This window comes from Tupaia chinensis, unplaced genomic scaffold, assembly GCF_000334495.1.
Source record: "Tupaia chinensis unplaced genomic scaffold, TupChi_1.0 Scaffold143705_1, whole genome shotgun sequence".
In the NCBI taxonomy this organism is placed as follows: domain Eukaryota; kingdom Metazoa; phylum Chordata; class Mammalia; order Scandentia; family Tupaiidae; genus Tupaia; species Tupaia belangeri.
In genome coordinates, this window is record NW_006203553.1 from 11,300 (window position 1) to 29,991 (window position 18,692).

Genomic DNA, 18,692 nt, shown 5'->3' on the forward strand with positions numbered 1-18,692 from the left:
AAATGTTTCATGTCCTGCTTGACCAGTGCCCACCTGGGAAGGGGCCTTCAGGGCAGATAGCACCGGCAGAGGCTGCTCAATGACCAGGTGTCCCTCCCTGATGCCAGGATGCTAGGTTGGGCCCCTGGAATTTAGGTGCTGTTCCAGGTACGTGAGCAAGTGCATAGCGGAGCAACCTGAAATTAACAGAATTTATTCTAAATTCATACAATTAAAAAAATTAAGTTTTCTGGCTTTCTATTGTCAGGTAGAATGAGACGTTGACCTAGAATCTAAGTCAATAAAAGCAGTTGCACTTACTTGCACTCTAAACATACGGGTTTACTATTTATTCCAATTTTGCTTATTTATGTCCAAAAGGTCAGTGAACACATTTTACAAAGACAGACGTTCAGTGCGGAGAGAGGACGTTCTGCTAAACAAGCAGGAGGAGCGGAACGTAGGACTTACAGCCTCCATAGCGTGATCACGTCGCATCCAGTCCCCTATTGTCATGGATTCAGTTTTGCACTCGCAACTTCCAAGTCTTCGGTGGCGTCTTCTTCTCTCTGCATTTCCACTGGGCCTTCCCAACCTCCTGTGGCCCTGGCCCACCCACTCAGGGAGAAGAGAGGTGCTGGGGACACAGACATCCCTATTTCAACCCCTGAACACAGTAGGAAACAATAAATTGTTAAGTGAATTTGTTTTGTAAAGAAATCAAAAAGGCTACTGGATCATGAATGATTTTATTGATTTTATTGATTTGTTTTGTAATTTACACTGTTTTTTTAATTACTCATCAAACAGAATGAGATCCAGTCATTCTTCTGTGGGGTTTTGAATGAGGACATGTCCAGAGCTATTTTCCATGGGGTGGCGATCTGGTCAAGAAGGGAATCTTGGGCCATGTCCACTCTTCTCTGAGGACAACAGCTCTCAGCACAGGAGAATGTGTTGTCCTATAGACAGAAATGAATGGGCTGAGGTCCCTCTGGGTGATTCCAGGCAATGCTGACCCTCTTCCTCTGCATTGCGAGGGAGAGGGCAGACTCCTAACCCCTGGGGTGGAGGATTGTCTCCAAGGTCTTATCCCTGACACTCTTCAGGAAAGTGAGCACAGCAGTTCCGCCCGTGCCCCTGCAGGCCTGCGGTAGCTCTGCTAGCCCCGGGGGCTGGTTCAGCCTCCTGCCCTTTGCTCTGGCTGCAGCTGTGATGAGGTATTTGGTCACAATGGTGATGTGGTAGCTGCGCAGCTCCACCAGCACCTCCAGGCACCGGTTGTAGGCGGCCAGGAAGTGGTCGTGTCCAGAGGACAGGATGAAGTCCCTCAGTGCAGGAGCTGCCCGGACTTCTTCTATGAAGGCCTTGTGAGAAGGCGGCATGTAGTCTCTCATTCTGTGCAGAAAGTCAGCTGGAAGAGACAACCCGAACAACGTCACAACCCCGCAGGGGACCAAGGGAGGGCCTGCCTGCTTTTGCAGACATGCATGTGGCAGGAATTGTCACTGGTGTCCCCAGTGAACAGTCTACTTTGCTGGTTTTACTGCTTGTGGGCTTCAAATTCTCAGATGCACGTTTCTGCATGCTGACAGGAGACAAAGAAGAAAAAGAGGATCAAGCGTATTTCAGGTAACGGAGTTAGAGCTATGTGTAAATATTTGTCATATGGCAGAGGTAAACCAAGTATCTAGTTGCAGCTACTATTAGGGATATCCGCACAGGTAGGACACCGACTCTGAACGGATAAGCTAGATGCTCTGGTGAAATTCATTTCCTAAGTGCTCTGTTCTGGATGGAGTGTCAGGGAAGACAGATATTCTAGACTGTGTACAGCAAAAGATACTGAACAACTGCTGACCCAGCCAGTGGTGTGGTGGCTAAGGTGGCTAGATCCCTCATGGCTGACTGCACAGTTCAAGTCCTGGACACAGTGTGTGTCCATGCCGTGTGTGTGTGTGTGTGTGTGTGTGTGTGTGTGTGTGTGCGCGCATGCATGCACAAAATCCTGAGAGGAGAATGGAGGAGAAGGGGTTGCAGCCTGGCCATTCACCCTAGGAGATGCTTTCTCACATTCGCTTTCTGTCTCTCTGCTAGCAACAGCCTAGTAACACTCTCTTGAAGTCAAGTGGTTTCAATTTCAAATCAATAGTGGTGAGGTGCAGTAATAATCAGACACACATGAGAAAGGCCCTGGGTTCATGTCCCGTGACCTCTCTGCAAGCCTGTGATCCAAGCTAGTGAGACTTGGGGGTTGATCATGGCATAACGATCCTCTTGGAGCACTTGCCTCACTGTCTCTGTGTCTCTCTCATCTGTCTGTCTCTGTATGTCTCATGGAAAAAAGTTAAACTTTCTTTTTTCCTATAGGGGTATGTGTGCTCACCAGCAAGAGAGGGAAAGTGAGGGAAAAGACCCGCCTTAGGAGGGGTGGCCACACCACAATCCCTTCTCCATCATTCTCCTCTCAGGATCTTGAACACGTATACACAAATGCCCAGAGTGTTTTTCAAGCTGTTGCTGGATCTTCAACACAAACCAGAGTTAGCCATGTGGGATCCAGCACCCTAACCACCATGCCATCTGCTGGCCTGATTAAACTTTAAAAAAAAAAGTTAAATCAGTAAATAATTATAGGAAATCTATATGTGTATAACATTATGTGTGGCAAATTCTTCACATCACCAAATGCAAAAATTCATTAAAAAGTATCATAGTAACTAGAGAACTGACTTTTGTAGATAAGACTAGACTGTATGACATTAAATTCTAGTCACTTTTTTTCCTAATCTAACTTGAAAATTCTGTATTATAAAGGGCCTTTTTGCAGCTGGTAAACACTGCAGGTAAGAAAAGGAGCAACCTCAGGTTTCTGAGATGATGGGCCCTCTTGCATTCCAGATTTGGCTAGAGCTTTACTGGAGGACTGTGGGGCCATTCCCAGCTGCCTCTGGACTCTCCAATGTGAAGTCATATCCTTCCAACTCCAGCTGTCCCCAACTGTGGAAAAGGAAGCTACTGCCTAAGGATTCAACCCAAATTATAGCCTATATCTTAAAGTATATCAGATCTGGAAATGGAACCCAAGAGTGAGTTGAGATCTGATATTAATTGACTTGATACCCTAACATATGGCAGGCTTACAGCTGATGGAGGGGAAAACAAAAGGGCATGCTTGCAGGTGAGGTAGGGAAATACAATCTTCCTGACATTTTCATTTCTACTTGGCATTATCAGTTAGTAAAAACATTTCTTCCTCCTCTATCTCCTCCTAAGGAATAACAGAAAAAGAAAACATGTCTGACTTACCACTTTCCTTGCCATGACGGACACCTAAGAACTCATCAAAGACATGAAGCACTGTGCTCTGAGCTGCACTGCCCCCCGAGTATTGCAGGGGCTCCTCAGAGACACCTTCATACTTCAGCCCGGTTGGCATTGCTGGGTTATCTTTCCATCTAAGTAAAAATCAAAGTCAGAGAGAAGAACAGAGTGCCAGGAGTTAACAGTGTATTTTCTGATACAGAAATTGAGAATGCGCAAGACAGGGAACCTGATTTCAGGGTTTACTTTAAGGCAAAGCATGGGATATCTTTGTGAGCTAAGAATTCAAGCTTCATCTTGACCCCAGCTTCATAAGGGGTCACCAAATTGCAGCCCTTCTCTTCCTTATTTAAGGGGTTCCTTTATAGAAGTAAAAGGTATTTAAACAGGAATATTTGGTATTGATCCCATGGCATAGTCACTGAAAAGACTCAGTTATAAGAATGCAGCCAGTGTTGAGTGACAGAACAATTTAAGCTCTGAAGAAATCTTTACCTCCTCTGCTCATCTCAACCCTGATGACCTGATGCTTTCAATTCTATAAGTGGAGCTTCACAAATACACACAAATATATGCCAACACACAACCGTGCACCACTTTGCCTTTCCCTGGAACCACAGTAACAGATGTCGTGCTACTCTCAGTGCTAGCTATCATCTGACTTTCTGGAAATGCAATTATCAGATGCTTTGTTGACAGTCAGGGTGGGTGGTAAGGGTGGCAACAAAGAGAACACAACCCAGCCCTGCAGCTTCCCAGAGGCTGAAGTCGAGCACATGTAGCAAGACTGGAACCAGGGCTCTTAGTCATGGCTCGGATTAAGTGGGCTTTTCTCTCCCCTCCCTTCCCTTCCTCTGCTTGTCTCTCTTGCTGATTCCCTTCAGTTATGGTCTGGATAATGGTTTTTCCCCTCCAAGTTCAAGTTTGAGAATTTCGTCTTAGTGGGCAGTGATTGAATGTCCTCCAAAAGCTCATGTGTTGAGACTTATTAATGTGTCAGTAAAAACTCAAGCCCTTCATGGTGTCCCAGAGTATGACCTGTGGGGGCAATAAGGTCCTTAGGGCAGGGCCCCCCTAACTGAGTTTTGGTGCGTTTATAAGGAGAGCAAACGAGGTGGGAAGAGCCCATGTGGTTATAGACCATGCCCTGTTCTGCTCCAACTTCTGCCGCCCACTATTTTGTGATGATTTTGGACTTCCCAGCCACCAGAATGTGAGTCAATAAATCTCTACTTCTTCATAAATTACCCAGCCTCAGGTATTTCTGTTATCAACACAGTAACAGACTAAGGTGTCTTCCTTCGTTGTTTTCTCTGAGTCACCCTCTTTCTGTCTTTATGTATTTTATTCATTTCCCTATGTCTGAATTTCATAGTTTTGAACAATCACAGACTACATGTGGGTGACTCAATGAAACAAAGACAGTAACAACAAGAGCACATTCCATTTGCAGCTCAATCCTTGACGGTTTTACAGCGCCTTCACATTTTTTTCTCATTTAACGTCTTGTGAGTAGATCACGATGGCTATTTTTTTTTAACCTCATTTTATAGAGAAACAAGGACTTAAAGCTAGTAAATTTCTAGAATCAGATTGTTAAAAAATGATGGACCCTATTTATCCTGCATAACTGCAATATAGTCTCTTCAGTCTACCTTCCATTCTCTCCGTATCATGCCGGGTAACCAACATTATGCTCTCTCTGTATATTCAATTTTTTAAAAGATTCCTCCACAAATCAGTAAAATCATGCAGGATAAAAAAAATGATGGAACCAGAACTTGAACCTCAGACTTGTCATTCTCTGTTTTCATTTTCCCAAGAACCCCAGGCCTGGACTTCTACATTTTCTCTTATGTCCAGCAATAAGCTGCCATTGTAGTTATGACGGTCTAAACAATAGGTTTACGTTGGTATTTCACCTATTCGTATAAATTGAAGTCCTTTTTCTCCAGTGAATGCACACAGAAGCCTCGGGCAGACTGCACTGCTCTGCTCACTGTCGAATGCTCGAAGTGGCTGGATATCTCCTTTGGGGATGGTTTGAGCTGGCTCTTCTTGGGTTTCATTGGATGAACCCAGTGGCCTTTGCAATTGGGCTGATATCACTCTGGGCAGAGATAGGACACAGAGAGTGGACGGGGGGAAGTGGAAGAGAGGAACGATTACCACCGTAAGGTCACAGCAGGCTCTGTGTAAGGAACGAGGAGTCTACTTCAGGCAGTGTGGAACTTCCTGTCAGTTTTGCTGTGACTCTATGAACCTTGCCTAGTTCATTTGCTTCCTCGAGCCTTAGTTTTCTTATCTGAGTGACATTAGTAACTATTGAGCGATTGTGAGAACTAATTAAATATTGAATTGTTGGAAAAGTCATGACACATTTTTACATAGAAAAACATAGAAAAGTACATCATGACTTTTCCAACAACCCAATACCAACTTCTTGTGCCTGGGGGACTTTAAATGTTCATGAAAAAAATGAAATCAGGAGAGAAGCTTATTATGGTACCAAAAAAAAAAAAAAATAGAAATCCAAGCATTTTTTTTTAAATAAGGTACATTGTCCATGAACTTTTTGAAGATTTCTGTGTATTAAGCCCTCAGTACTTATGAGCCATTTTACCATATTATTCTCACTGAATTGGAATCCCCGCTCCCTCTTTTATTATTTTGTAACTTTGTACAAATCATTTTGACCCCCTAGTTTGAATCTGCTTTCTACAGCTGTTGGAAGAATGAAATACCCTCAAGAGAGGGTTGTGGCTTGTCAGCATCAGGACAGTGGTCCTACGGCATTGCCGAGCATCGTTTTACAGAGGTGGTTCAGACGTGACTGTTATGGGGCAGTGGACAGGCCAACTGCACGTGGGCACCCCTGTCCAGATCTGTCTTTGTAATCTGGCCGAGGTTCTCCGAGGCCATCTCATTCTCCTTCACTAATTCCTTCCCACTTCTACGTGGTGGACTCACAGAACTCAGTCCTTGGGACCCTCGCACTTCCGAAGTTTTAGTTTCTCCCAGCCAATAGCACTTAAGGGAGGGCTTCGTTAACAAAATGGACATTGGGTGACACCTGTTCCTCATTTTCACCTTGTCCATTTATTGCTTTCATTTTTCATTTTTCACAATTAAAAACAAAGCAAAAAAACACCTTAATTTCCTTCAGTTTTTGTAAGAAAATCAAATTAAAACATGCTGAGTCAGAAATGATCAATGTTCAAGAGAAGAAATGTATCTAAGAGTTCTCTGGAAAAATGTCAAGCCACATGACAAAAAAGAAGTACCGAGACAAATGAAGAATTCATAAAGGATACTGCCTTAGTCGACTCCTTTTACTGTAACAAAATACCTGAGAGTAGGTAGTTTGTAAATAACAGACATTTATTTCTCACAGTCCTAAAGGCTGGAAAGTACAAAGCCAGGGCACTGGCAGGTTCAGTGTCTGTGAGCGTCCAGTCTCACCAGGGCTGCATTCGCCTCTGTCCTTATGCGCTGGAAGGGATGAAAGGGCAAGAGGGTGAAAAGGGCCTAGCTAGTTCCCTCAACACTTTTTTAAATAAGGGTGTCAATCCTGTTTATGAAGATGGAACCCACATAATCACCTCCAAAAGGCCCCACCTTCTAATACCACTATCTTAGTGATTAGGTCTCTTTCTTTTTCTTTTTCCTTCTTTCTCTTTTTCCTTCTTTCTCTCTTTCTCCCTTTTCTTCCACTCTATCTTTCTCTCTTTCTTGCTTAAGATACTTTGCAGTAGGGCATGTGTGCTCACTGGAGAGAGACAGAGACAAAGACAGAGAGAGGGACAGTGAGAAATCGCCTTCGGGGGTGTGTGTGTGTGTGTGTGTGTGTGTGTGGCCATGCTGCAATCCCTTCTCCTCTAGTCTCCTCTCAGGATTCCAGGCACGCACACACATATGCAGTGTGATTTTTCAAGCCACTGAGTCTCAGCCACCAACTGTGGTAGACTATGTGGGAGTCCAGTGCCTTAATCACTATACTACCTGCTAGTTTTTGTGATTAGGTTTCAACATATGAATTTTGGAGGGACAGAGACATTCAAAACACAATAGGTAGATCTTCCAGTAACTGTAATAGAAAGATTTTATGCTGTCTGTTTCACTTGCCTCAAAACCAAGAGGAGAAAAGTGGGTAACAGTGACAGAGATACATGAGTGGCAAACTGGGCTTTATTTTCCCTACTGTCAAGGTAGGATTCTAAGTGAATACAAATAGATCTGATTTGATGACTTAAGGACAATCACTCCAAACTAAATATTCAGCCCTCAGTGTCATTCATCACGAAGACGGTGCCCACGTCTCCACCTAAGAGTGGGCCCCATGATTACCTTGCTGGCAAGGGGCACTTACTTGCTGTATTTTCCACTCTAGGAAGTTTCTGCCTGTTTTTTCCTCTTACATTTGGAAAATGCTACAAAGTCTGCATACAGGAAAACACTTGAACTATACTTACCCAGAGAGGAAGACTCGGATAACTGCATAAAATATGTCGGGGTCTACATAATCTGGAGAAGCAATCAGAAGTGAACTTTACTTCAGGCAAAAAAAGCGATTGGTTCCATGTGCGCGCCCCGCCGCTCCCCCGGGGCTGCGCCTCTATCTGATCCGCACCGAGGCCTGGAATAGAAGTGGCAGCACTAGCACGAGGCAGATGGAATGCCCTCCTCTGCCGGCCCCCTTGCTGGCGCCTGCAGAACTTGTAAACTCTTCCACATGCTGACCTTTTCTATTTGTGGTACTTCCCTTTTCTGTACTTAATAACAACAACAAAAGAGAGATCAAGGCTGTGTTTAAAAATTTAATATTTTCAATAGACATGCTATTTGGGAGAATGTGGGAAGCGGAGAGGAACACTGAGTCTACCACTGCTCAAGGGCAGGTCAAGGGAGGCCACCGGGCTGGAGCACACCTCGCCCAGGAATTGCCACAGCAGGATAGGCTCGGGTTCACTGAGCTTCACGGTTAGCTTCGGTTGGTTCATTGATAAGTGCAGCTAATTTTAGATAGACCCCAATGCCTGGAGAGAACTGCCTCCACCAGACGATCACCTTGTACATAAGCAAACATGTCCTCTATGGTACTAAGTTTCTTTTCATCATCTTTTGAAGGTTGTTCTCTATTCTTCATGTAATAGTGCCTCTAGGAATTTTGTGACCTAGTGCAAGTTTATCTGATGCCTGTCCACGTCCCTGTTTCTGAAAGGAAAAAAAAACTGTCTTTTTCATGAGGCCTAAATAAACACATCTCCAAATTATTGGTTTCTCTTTCCTGCCATCATGTAGTCTCTGGTTCTCCATCCCTTCTTCCTGTTCTCTACTTTCTCTGAAGCCACTATGGGCCCAGGTGACTCGCACCTCCTCTATCTCAGTGGTGAGAGGATCAAGTTCTCTCTGCTCACAGGTGACGATGCGGTGTTCTCTGCTCACACGTGACAATGCCACGTTCTCTCTGCTCACATGGGATGCTGTGGCATTCTCTCTGCTCAAATATGGCAATGCCTCACATGGTGGATTCTCCTTCTCTGGGCTCTATGTCTGGATCTTCCCCGTTGGCGATGCTTCCACTGAAACTGCTAAGTGCTATCTACAGCTTTTGTCAAAGTGCAACTGGATGGCAGAACTTAATATTTTACCCAATCCAACTTAATATTAAAGGAAAAGAAGCCAAATGATCATTTCAGTAGATGTAAAATACTTCTTCACTTAAAATAATTCCAATATATGCAATAAAATAATTTATTGTTAAAACAAATACAAAAAAGTTTAATTAAGAATAAGAGATGTCCTTAAGGTGATAGAAGGAATCCACGGGAAGCCCACAGTGCCTAAAACATGTGATGGGGAAACACGAAAAACGTTCTTCAGTGTGGATCTAAATAAGAATCAGCACCTCCATCCAGCACTGTGTTAGAGATCTTAGCCAGAGGAATAAAAAAAAAAAAATTAAAAGAAATAAAGTTATATTTGTATAAACGAAGAAACAAAATATTCTTCTCAAATATTATGATCTCTACATAGAAAACTGAAATAATCTACAGATAATTATTAGAATCTCCAAGGTGTTTACCAAGGTGCTAGAGTCAAGGTTAAAATTCAAATATCAATTTCATTTTTCAAATCAGCATCAACAGTCAGGAGATGATAGTTAAATCGAAAGATATCATAGTCACTAAAAAATAAAAATCAAGTCACTAAATAAAGCAGAAGGTAAGTAAGCCCTTTACTTTGAAAACTATTGATGAAAATCTAGCAAACAAAAAGATCCACTTTTATTTTTTTTTATTGCCAAAGGTGATGTGTACTCACTGGAGAGAGACAGAGACAGAGGAAGTGAGGAAGCAGCCTCCCATAGGAAATGACCATACCATGATCCCTTCTCCTCCATCTCTCTTCCTTTCAACATTTTGAGCACACACGCACACCCACTGGGCAAGTTTTTCAAAACCCAAGTCCCAGTTTGGAGCTCAAACTGTGTAGTTGACCATGTTGGATCCAGCCACCTCAAACAGCTGGCCTGGTACTCTCATATACAGTGTTCATGAACACGGAAACTCATTATCAATATCCAAGAGAAGAAATGTATTAAAAAGAAGAGTTCTCTATTTGGGTATATTTCAGGCCATGTAAGAAAAGAAAAATATTCAGTGCTATATAAAAAAAAGGGGGATAATTAATTCAAGAACCTCAGTTAATATTTTATGCAATTCTTTCTCTCTGTCATAAGTCAGAAAGATTGAATACAATATTAAAATCATGCTACTTTTCTCTAATTAACATATATATTTAATACAATTGGAGCAAAATTCCCAATAAAGGTTTTTTTTTAATGAAATGATATTTGTTATTAACATGCAATAATTGTACATATTTGTGGGAGTACAATGTGATTTTTCAATACATGAATACAATGCACAACGATTAAATGAGGGTAATTAGTATGCACATCTTCTGAACCAATTGTCATTACTTTGTGTTGGGACCAAGAGAGAGTTTTTAAAGGTGACAAGCTGATTCTAACAGTCTGAATGAAAGTCAGTTATCTGTTGATGATAGTATATGTGGTAAAATCTTTGACTAGACTAATACACAGAATATTCATGCTGGCAAAATTAATTTAGTATGCTGCAAAGATGTCCACGATTGAATGTTAAACAAAAAGAGAGAAAATAAAGGAAGAGGAAAAAGGCAAGTACAGACACTCCTAAAGAAGGGAAGCAAGATAAGGAGTGCTTATTCTATTTAAAAATGGGGAATATTACAAAGTTATCATTTTTTCTTTGTTTTAAGAGATTTTTTTGCTATAGGGCATGTGAACTCACCAGAGAGACAGAGAGAGACAGAGAGATAGAAAGTGAGAAATCACCCCCCAGGGGGGATGGTCACGCCACAATCCCTTCTCCTCCATTCTCCTCTCAAGATTTTGGACACACATGCATACATGCCTGGCATGAGTCTTAAGTTGCTGAGTCTGGGACTTGAACAACAGTTGACAAGATGGGAGTCTAGTGACATAACCATTCTGCCATCTGCTGGTACCAGAAGCTATCATTTTGTAAGGTAGTAGTATTGAGGCAGGAACAGACAACGAAACAGAATGAAGAGCCTACAAACAGATTCATTTGCTTAAGAAAATCTGCTATAAGGCTGTGCTGATATTGCAGATAAGTGGTTCTTCCTAGAAAGAACATTGAATTTATTTCATATCTCATACTGTATTCAGATCACAATTATATATGAATTGAAGATTTAACATGAAAGATAAAGCAAGTTTAGACAGGAATATAGGAAATACATTTATGACCTATGATTATGGAATAATTTCTCATGACATCTTCTAAAACATAAACTTGTACTAACAATTGATACTTTGGCTATATTTAAGAACTTCTGCTTTCAAAAGGCATAAGACAAAACACTTCCACCACATGCAACTAACAAAAATCAGCCTCCAACATGTACAAACACAAAATCAGTAAGTGAGCCAGCAAATGGCATGATAGTTAAGGCAGCTGGATCCCACCTGGTCATCTGTGCAGTTCGAATCCCAAACCCAGCAGCTTGGGAAGCATACTGGATATGTGTTCATGCCCAAAATCCTGACAGGAGGATAAAGGAGAAGGGATTGCAGCATGACCAGCCCTGCTGGATGGAGCTTTCTCACTTTCCTTGTCTCCGTCTCCTGAGAGCACATACACCCCACAGCAAATTAAAATACAACAAAAAAGTCAATACGTAAAAGATAAAAACCCAATACAAAAATGAAGAAAGACATGTACTCTTCTGAAAATGGATGTGAATAGCAGGCACATGCATGTATGGGAGCTGGGGAACAGAGGAGATAGTTAACTTATTAGAATCAGGGAAATGCAAATAAAACCATAACAAAATACCATTTTATGCCTACCTGATTGACCAGAAGTAAACAAATAACTAATGAATCAGTAAATAAAGCTGACAACAGTAAATGCTGGCGAGGTGGCATTTCAACCTGGTGTACACACTTGGAGAACAGTTTGGGGCTAGTGAGGAAAGTTGAAGACATACGTACATTCCCACTGGGCAATCCAACTTCTTGGAATCTACCCTAGAGAAACTCTTCCGTAAGTTCACTAGGAGCTAGGGACTTGAATATTTGCTTTTAATACCAAAACAAATTCAAAATTCAACAAAAACCCAGAAGGAAGCAGGAGAAAAAGTACTGTCTACTGATACAAAAAGGTGCTACAAGCAGCAAAAGGTACCACGACGCATAACTTTAGAGCGAAATTGGCAAACTGCAGAAATGTGTAAAAAAATAAATAAATAAATAAACATTATAATTGTCTTTATATAAAGTGCAAAGATATGTAAAACCAAATAATATACTATTTAGAAATATCTTCTTAAATACTGGAAGCATACAAAAGTGAAAGAAAATGATTAATGTAATAATCAAAATAGTGACAACTGTCTAAGTGTCTTGGGAGAATGAGGTTGAAAAGAAGCACTCAGAACATTTTAAAATTTTTGGTTAGTCTATTTCTAAAGTTGGAAACTAGGTGTGAGGGTGTATCACTATTATTATACACATTCAATTGATAGTATATATACATTAAATATTTTATTTTTTCATGAGAGATTTTTGCTATAGGGTGTGTGCACTCACTGGAGAGATAGAGAGAGAGAAAAAGCAAGAAATCACCCTCATCGGGGGAATGGCCATGCCGCAATCCCTTCTCCTCCATTTTCCTCTCAAAATTTTGGACATGCAAGCACATGTGCCCAGGGTGAGTGTCAAGTCACGAGGTCCAGGACTTGAACCATGGCCATTCAGGTAGGAATCTAGCACCTTAAGCATATGCCACCCACTGTCCCTAAATATTACTTTAAAAACTGAGAAAAGAATCTAGAGCCCAGAACAGTGTGGATATATGGCTTTTATTAGAGTTAAATCTGATTATGAGCCTGGTATTCTTTTCGTTAATCCCCAAATTGACTTATCTGAAAGAAACTTCAAGCAAATGGTAGGAATCCATCTGGGGGAAAAGGACGGCTTTGAACACTGTTCAGAGACTCCCAAGTAGAGACTCACCCCTCTACCAACATGGAGCTGGTGAGAGACGAGCCATGTCAGCCACCTTCCTTGGATTTAATGAGTTCATGTTGGCTGAGAAAAGTGATCTCTGAGTCAGTGACTTTATTCTGCAGGGAACACAGAAGATCTAAACACAGACATGATTAAGCTCTCTTTTTCTTCCCACATGGCTTCCTAGAAGAGTGGGAAAATGGCATCCCAGGCTGACCTTCTCCTCAGGTGGCCAGATCCAGCCCCACTCAGTGCTTTCTTGGCTAAACATCTCCAAAGTTCCTGCCATGGCCCAGCATACACAAAACACTCAAACCCGAGTCTGAAAACCATGTCTACTTTTGATTAATTCCCTTTCATCTCCCTGCAGTTTTCTGTCCTCAGCATTATTATTATTTTGTTTGGAAAACTTAAGGCAATTTGCTTCTTAAAGTTTTCAGAAGAAGAGCTTTAGGTTGTGTACTGGAAAGTGGCTTTTAAATAAAGGCAGAACTCCAAAATTCTTGCTTTGGGTCAATGCTGAAAAGCTGCAGACCCAGAATGAGTGGCGCGTTTTCACATGACATTATGAACATTTGCTATGACTCCACTTGGGGAAATAAGACAGCCAGTCCTCTATTACTGCCGCACGAGGCAGGGCCTTGGCAGCGCGCAAGCCGCCCTGGAAGACAGGACTACACGCTCTGCAGCGCTCTGCACCACACAGTCTTTTTGGTGTGGTTCCCACTTTTATAGCCATGTGTGTCCATTGAACGAACGTCTCAGTTTCGCCTTAAATCTAACAGGTCTTTAATTTTTTTAACTTTGTTTTTAAGGAAATTATTTAATTTATTAAAACTAGGTAATACTGTTTAAATTTTATTTATTTATTATTACATTTTTTTCATTTGTTATAGGACACATATGCCCATCAGAGAGAGAGGGAAAGTGAGAAAGCCAGCCTCCAGGTCCAGGGCTCAAAGCAATGGTCAGCCATGTGGGAGTCCAGTGCCTTAACCACGTCACCACCTGCTGGCCCCTGGGTAATACTGTTTTAAAAATACAATTTGGCATGTGATAAAAAGTTTGCTTCCCCCCCACCCCCACACTCCTACTCCAACCACAGAACTTCCTCTCACCAAATGCAGTCCACTGTTACTGGCTTCTCCTGTGGAATATTTTATGCAGAATATTCTACTTGGCCATTGGGAAAGACTTCCAAAGCCTACTATTAATGCTTGTTCTCAACCTCTTGAAGAAGGAAAAAAACAGTTTTAAAATATCTAAAACCATCAAGATATTTTAAGTTATAATCTTTACACAAATTGACTCTAGCATACTTAGGATGGTTTTAGTTTATTTTCACCTGTTGCTTTGCTATTTACCAAACCTCAACTCGAATCTCCTGTCAACATCAACTGATGTTTTAAATCTGAAATCACTATTGCGAAAATGTAATTGGTCTCAAACCAAATCCAGCCTCCTTCCCTGGTGTTCCCTATCTACAGTGAATCTCAGCAGGCCAGCCAAGCAGAACTCACTTCCATCTGTCCAAGGATGGGTCTTTGCCAGAGGCATCCTGATGTTTTCTTGAACCAGCTTTGAAATCACGCGTGTAACCTGGACACTTCCTTCTGCCCTGGGCATGCCCAAAGACAGCCAGGCCAGTCTTTTTCCTGAAGATCATCCATTGTGTTCCCATCACCGGCCCTGTGCTCCCCCCTTCCCAGGACTGGTGGCAGACTGGGTAGGGTTTAAGCAGCTATGTGCCCTTCCATGAGACCCAGGCTCTTCCTGAGGGACATCTGGGCTGGGATCTGAAGTATATGTAGGAGTTAACTAAGCACAGGGTAAGTAGGAAAACGTGTCTGAGGCAGAGGGAAGAGTAGGCACACAGACCTTCAAATGGAAGAAATAAGATTTCTTTCAGGAACTAAATTAGTGTCAGAAAGAAAGAGTAAAGAGGAGTGGGGTGACAAAGCTAAATGAGATCAAAATGGCCTATGGCCAGTTCAAGTCAGGTTTTGCCAAATAGGCTAAGAATTTTGTCTTTATCCTTAGAATAATGGGTAAACTAGAGTCACATACGGAATGCTGAATTTTCTAGCCACAACATTTCAAAAAGAAAGAAAATAGGCAGAATTAATATCAATATTCTATTTTATTTAACCTCAAATATCCAAAATATTATCATTTCAATATATAATAGATATAAAAATTATTAGTGAGGTTTCTTATTTTTTTTTGGTAACAAGTCTTTGAAATCCTATGTATTCATGCATTCATTTCTATTTTACATTTACAGTGCACTTTCCTTTGGAAGCTAAATTTTTAACAACTAAATGAAGTATAATGTTTCTAATAATAGAGGTATGTTAAACAAAACTATTTTACACTGATCCAGTTAAGTTTGAACTGTAATGAATTATAATTAAATATAATTAAAAATGTAGTTATCAGTCTCAATGGCCACAATTTGAGTGTTTGGAAGCCACAGGTGGCTAAAGGCCACCACCCGGGGCTTGCTGGATGGACACTGAAGAGTAGTAAGACTGAAGGTGATACATCCTGGTTTGCATTTTTAAAAGATTTTCCAGGGGGCTGGACAGTAGTAGTCAGGTGGTAAGGCAACACCATGTGAGGCTGACCACATGGGAAAGTTCTGGGTTCACATCCAGTAACGTCCCTGAATACCCAGGCACGTGCATGCCCATGGCTGGGCTGGCCAAAGCTGGGGTGGGTTGTGGCACTGAGCCCTACTGGAGTGGCCTGTCTCTCTGCCTCTTTTTCTGTCTTTATCACTCATGGAGAAAGAAAGAAATAAACATATATATACATACATATATACACAAATACATATACATTCACATATATATTTATGTATGTGTGTATATTATACACACACACACACATATACGTATGTGTATATGTGTATATATTGGGTCATCAGAAAAGCCAGGATGTATTTTTCTATGCAAAAATGCATCATGACTTTTATAACGACCCAATATATATACATAAACATATGTGTGTATGTGTATGCATATATATAGTCCCCAAAGACTGTTTACAAATGTCATATGTGTATACACACACACACATACACACACACACACGCATTTAGAGAGAGAGGGAGGCAGAAAGCAGATGAGGGCCAGGATTTGGAATCTACTGCAGAAGTCCAGGCATGAGACAGTGACAGCCAGGTGCGGACTAAGTGACGGTGGCAGTGGAGAAAGGAATCAGTACAAACATATTTCGAGAAAGGGACCGCCACCAGTGGTAATGGAGTCCATTTTACCTGGGCCTATCCTTCCACCAAAAATAAGTTAAAATTTTGGATAAGGGGACCAGCAGTTAGTGTAATGACTATGTCGCTGGACTCCCATGTAGTCAACTGCAGTTTGAGTCCCGGACCCGGTGGCTTAAACTCACGCCAGGCGCGTGTGTGTGTGCGTGCCCAAGATCCCGAGAGGAGAATGGAGGAGAAGGGATTGCAGCGTGGCCATCCCCCCTGGGGGGTGATTTCTCACTTTCTGTCTCTCTGTCTCTGTCTTTCTGGTGAATGCACAGGTCCTATAGCAAAAACCTCTCCAAAAAAATTTATTTTTGGGTAAAATACGGAAGCATTTTTGCAAAGGCATTGAGGAACTGACAAGGCATCAGGGAACCACCAGCAAGGGGTAAAATATGGAATGCCTTTTTGCAAAGGCATTGAAGAACTGACAAGGCATCAGGGAACCACCAGCAACAATCTAAGGGAAAGCAGGAACCCAGAGAAGGCAGAAAACTGGAGCAGCAAAGCTGCGTTTGCCCTGAAGGCATCTGGCAGGCCCAGTCCCAAGACACCAGGCTCTGGTTTTAGTGGCTTCTCTGTGCAATGGGCCAGAAATTAGGACCAGGGCCCGCCATGGTGACGGGTTTTACATACCCTCCTCCTGTGGGGCTGGGTTCCCAAGTGCCTTTCCCCTCAAATTCATTGTAAACCACACCATCCGCCCCACCCAGCTCACCACAGGAGGCAAAATGAAGGCTGCTTGGTATTGCACAAGCCAGGATTCAGAGAAAACGATGGGTCACTGAAAGCGTGCGATGTGACCTGTTTTGCACTTTTTTAGCTCAAGTTCACATACCTAGTTGATAAATGGCCTTCACTTTTGAAATTTCATTCAAAATGATCCAGGATTTCAGTGTCGCCAAGAACCAGGGAGAACCAAACACAAGTATTTCTTTATTCTAGTCCCTGAAGACTGTTTACAAATGCCATTTTACAAATAACCAACATTACATAGAAGGAAGAATCAAGCACACGAGAAGACATGACAGCCAACCATGAGAACCAATAGAAAATGATATAAGACAAAAGAAGGAAATGGAAACCGATTGGAATACCAGAAGCATCGGGCGTGGGTTATGAAACAGAATTGACCATGTAAGAAAACGAGTAGCCAGCTTGAAAATACCCACAGGGAACAGAAAGTCACAAAAAAGGACCTAACAGGCTCAAAAATAATAAGATATAATTTCTGAAACTGAAAAATAACCTACTCTATGTATTCAGCAGCAGATTGGAAGTCGTTGAAAATGAATGAGTTAGATAAAGAAAATGAATCCAGAATGCAATGTGGAGAGACAAAGCGATGGAAAACGGAGCCAGAGTAAGAGGATGAAGGATAAAGCGCGAAGGTCTAACCTTTTCAACAAGCCCCACTAGAAGAGGCGGGATGGAGAAAAGGGAGACCCCGACGCTGTAGAGATGCGATGCTGGCCACCATGGGTGGTAGAGACGGGCTGGCCGATGTCTCCTGAGGAGTCAGGTTAGGAAAACGAGGAGCCCGGCTCTATTTTCCGGTCAGCAGAGAGCACCCGTAAATATGAAACACTGGGCAAAGGCCCAGTGACTCAGGACTGTGGTCCTTCTCCAAAATGGCAACAGCAGCCCCCAAAGGCGTGTTCTGCCCTGCCCCAGGCAAGAAGAGGCCCGTGCGCCTGGAAAGGAGGCACTGATGCAGGGAGTAGAGCACAGAGCCTTGCTGACGCTGGGCCCTGAAAGAAGCCATTGTTTAAGTTCTGTTGGGGCAATGGAAGCAGGGGAAGAAGGCCAGCCAAGCACTGTTCATCATGCAGAGTCAACAGCTGTAAACCAGAGATGACTAGACAATATGCGTGATTTCATAAACCCTGCAGCTTCTAGTTCGTGCTGTACAGATATAGGTATATGTGTATATGTATGTATGTATGTGGGTAAGTGTGTGTGTGTATTTATATATACACACATACATGCAGCTAGAGCACACATGCACTTGCTGGAGAGAGATGGCCAGGAAAGAGAGGAAACGTGAGAAAGCACCCCCTTCCGCCATGCGGGACAGTCATGCCACAATCCCCTCTCTTCCATTTCGGCCAGGAAAGAGAGGAAAAGTGAGAAAGCGCCCCCTTCCGCCATGCGGGACACTCATTGCCACAATCCCCTCTCTTCCATTTCTCCTTTCGAGATTGTGCTCATGCACCCGCACATGCCTGTGTGTTTCTCAAGCCACTGGGGCCTGGATTTGAACCACGCAGTCAGCCATGTGGTTTCCAGCCACCTTAACCACACCACCACCAGCTGGCCCTGTGCAACTACTTTTGTATAACCTCTTTTTATGCCTTCAAAATAAAGGGCTCAACTTAGTGGCATAAACCAACCACCATATTCTGCCGGTCAGGTATCCGCACAGGCCAAGGCGGGGCTGGCTTACTTGCTCCGCACAGCCTGGAGCCTCAGTGGTTAGACCTGAAGACTGAGGATAGAGTGGCTATCTCTGGACCCCAAGGCTGTCACAGG

General features: G+C 42.5%; 1 protein-coding gene across 7 annotated transcripts in view; it reads right to left on the minus strand.

Annotated features, from left to right (window-relative positions):
• Positions 1-723: 723 nt before the first annotated feature.
• Positions 724-18,692, minus strand: part of IDO2 (indoleamine 2,3-dioxygenase 2) — a 48,105-nt gene continuing 30,136 nt past the window's right edge. For 5 of the 7 annotated variants that reach the window (XM_006164730.3, XM_014582648.2, XM_014582646.2 and 2 more), the window contains 4 exons: positions 7,934-7,939; positions 7,776-7,827; positions 3,289-3,437; positions 724-1,393 (listed from right to left, as the gene is read on the minus strand). In XM_006164730.3, the coding sequence (XP_006164792.1) occupies positions 1,035-1,393; positions 3,289-3,437; positions 7,776-7,827; positions 7,934-7,939 (566 nt within the window). In that variant the 3' untranslated portion in view covers positions 724-1,034. The remainder of the gene's footprint in view (positions 1,394-3,288; positions 3,438-7,775; positions 7,828-7,933; positions 7,940-18,692) is intronic. The other 2 variants (XM_014582647.2, XM_006164731.3) reach the window with 1 other exon arrangement.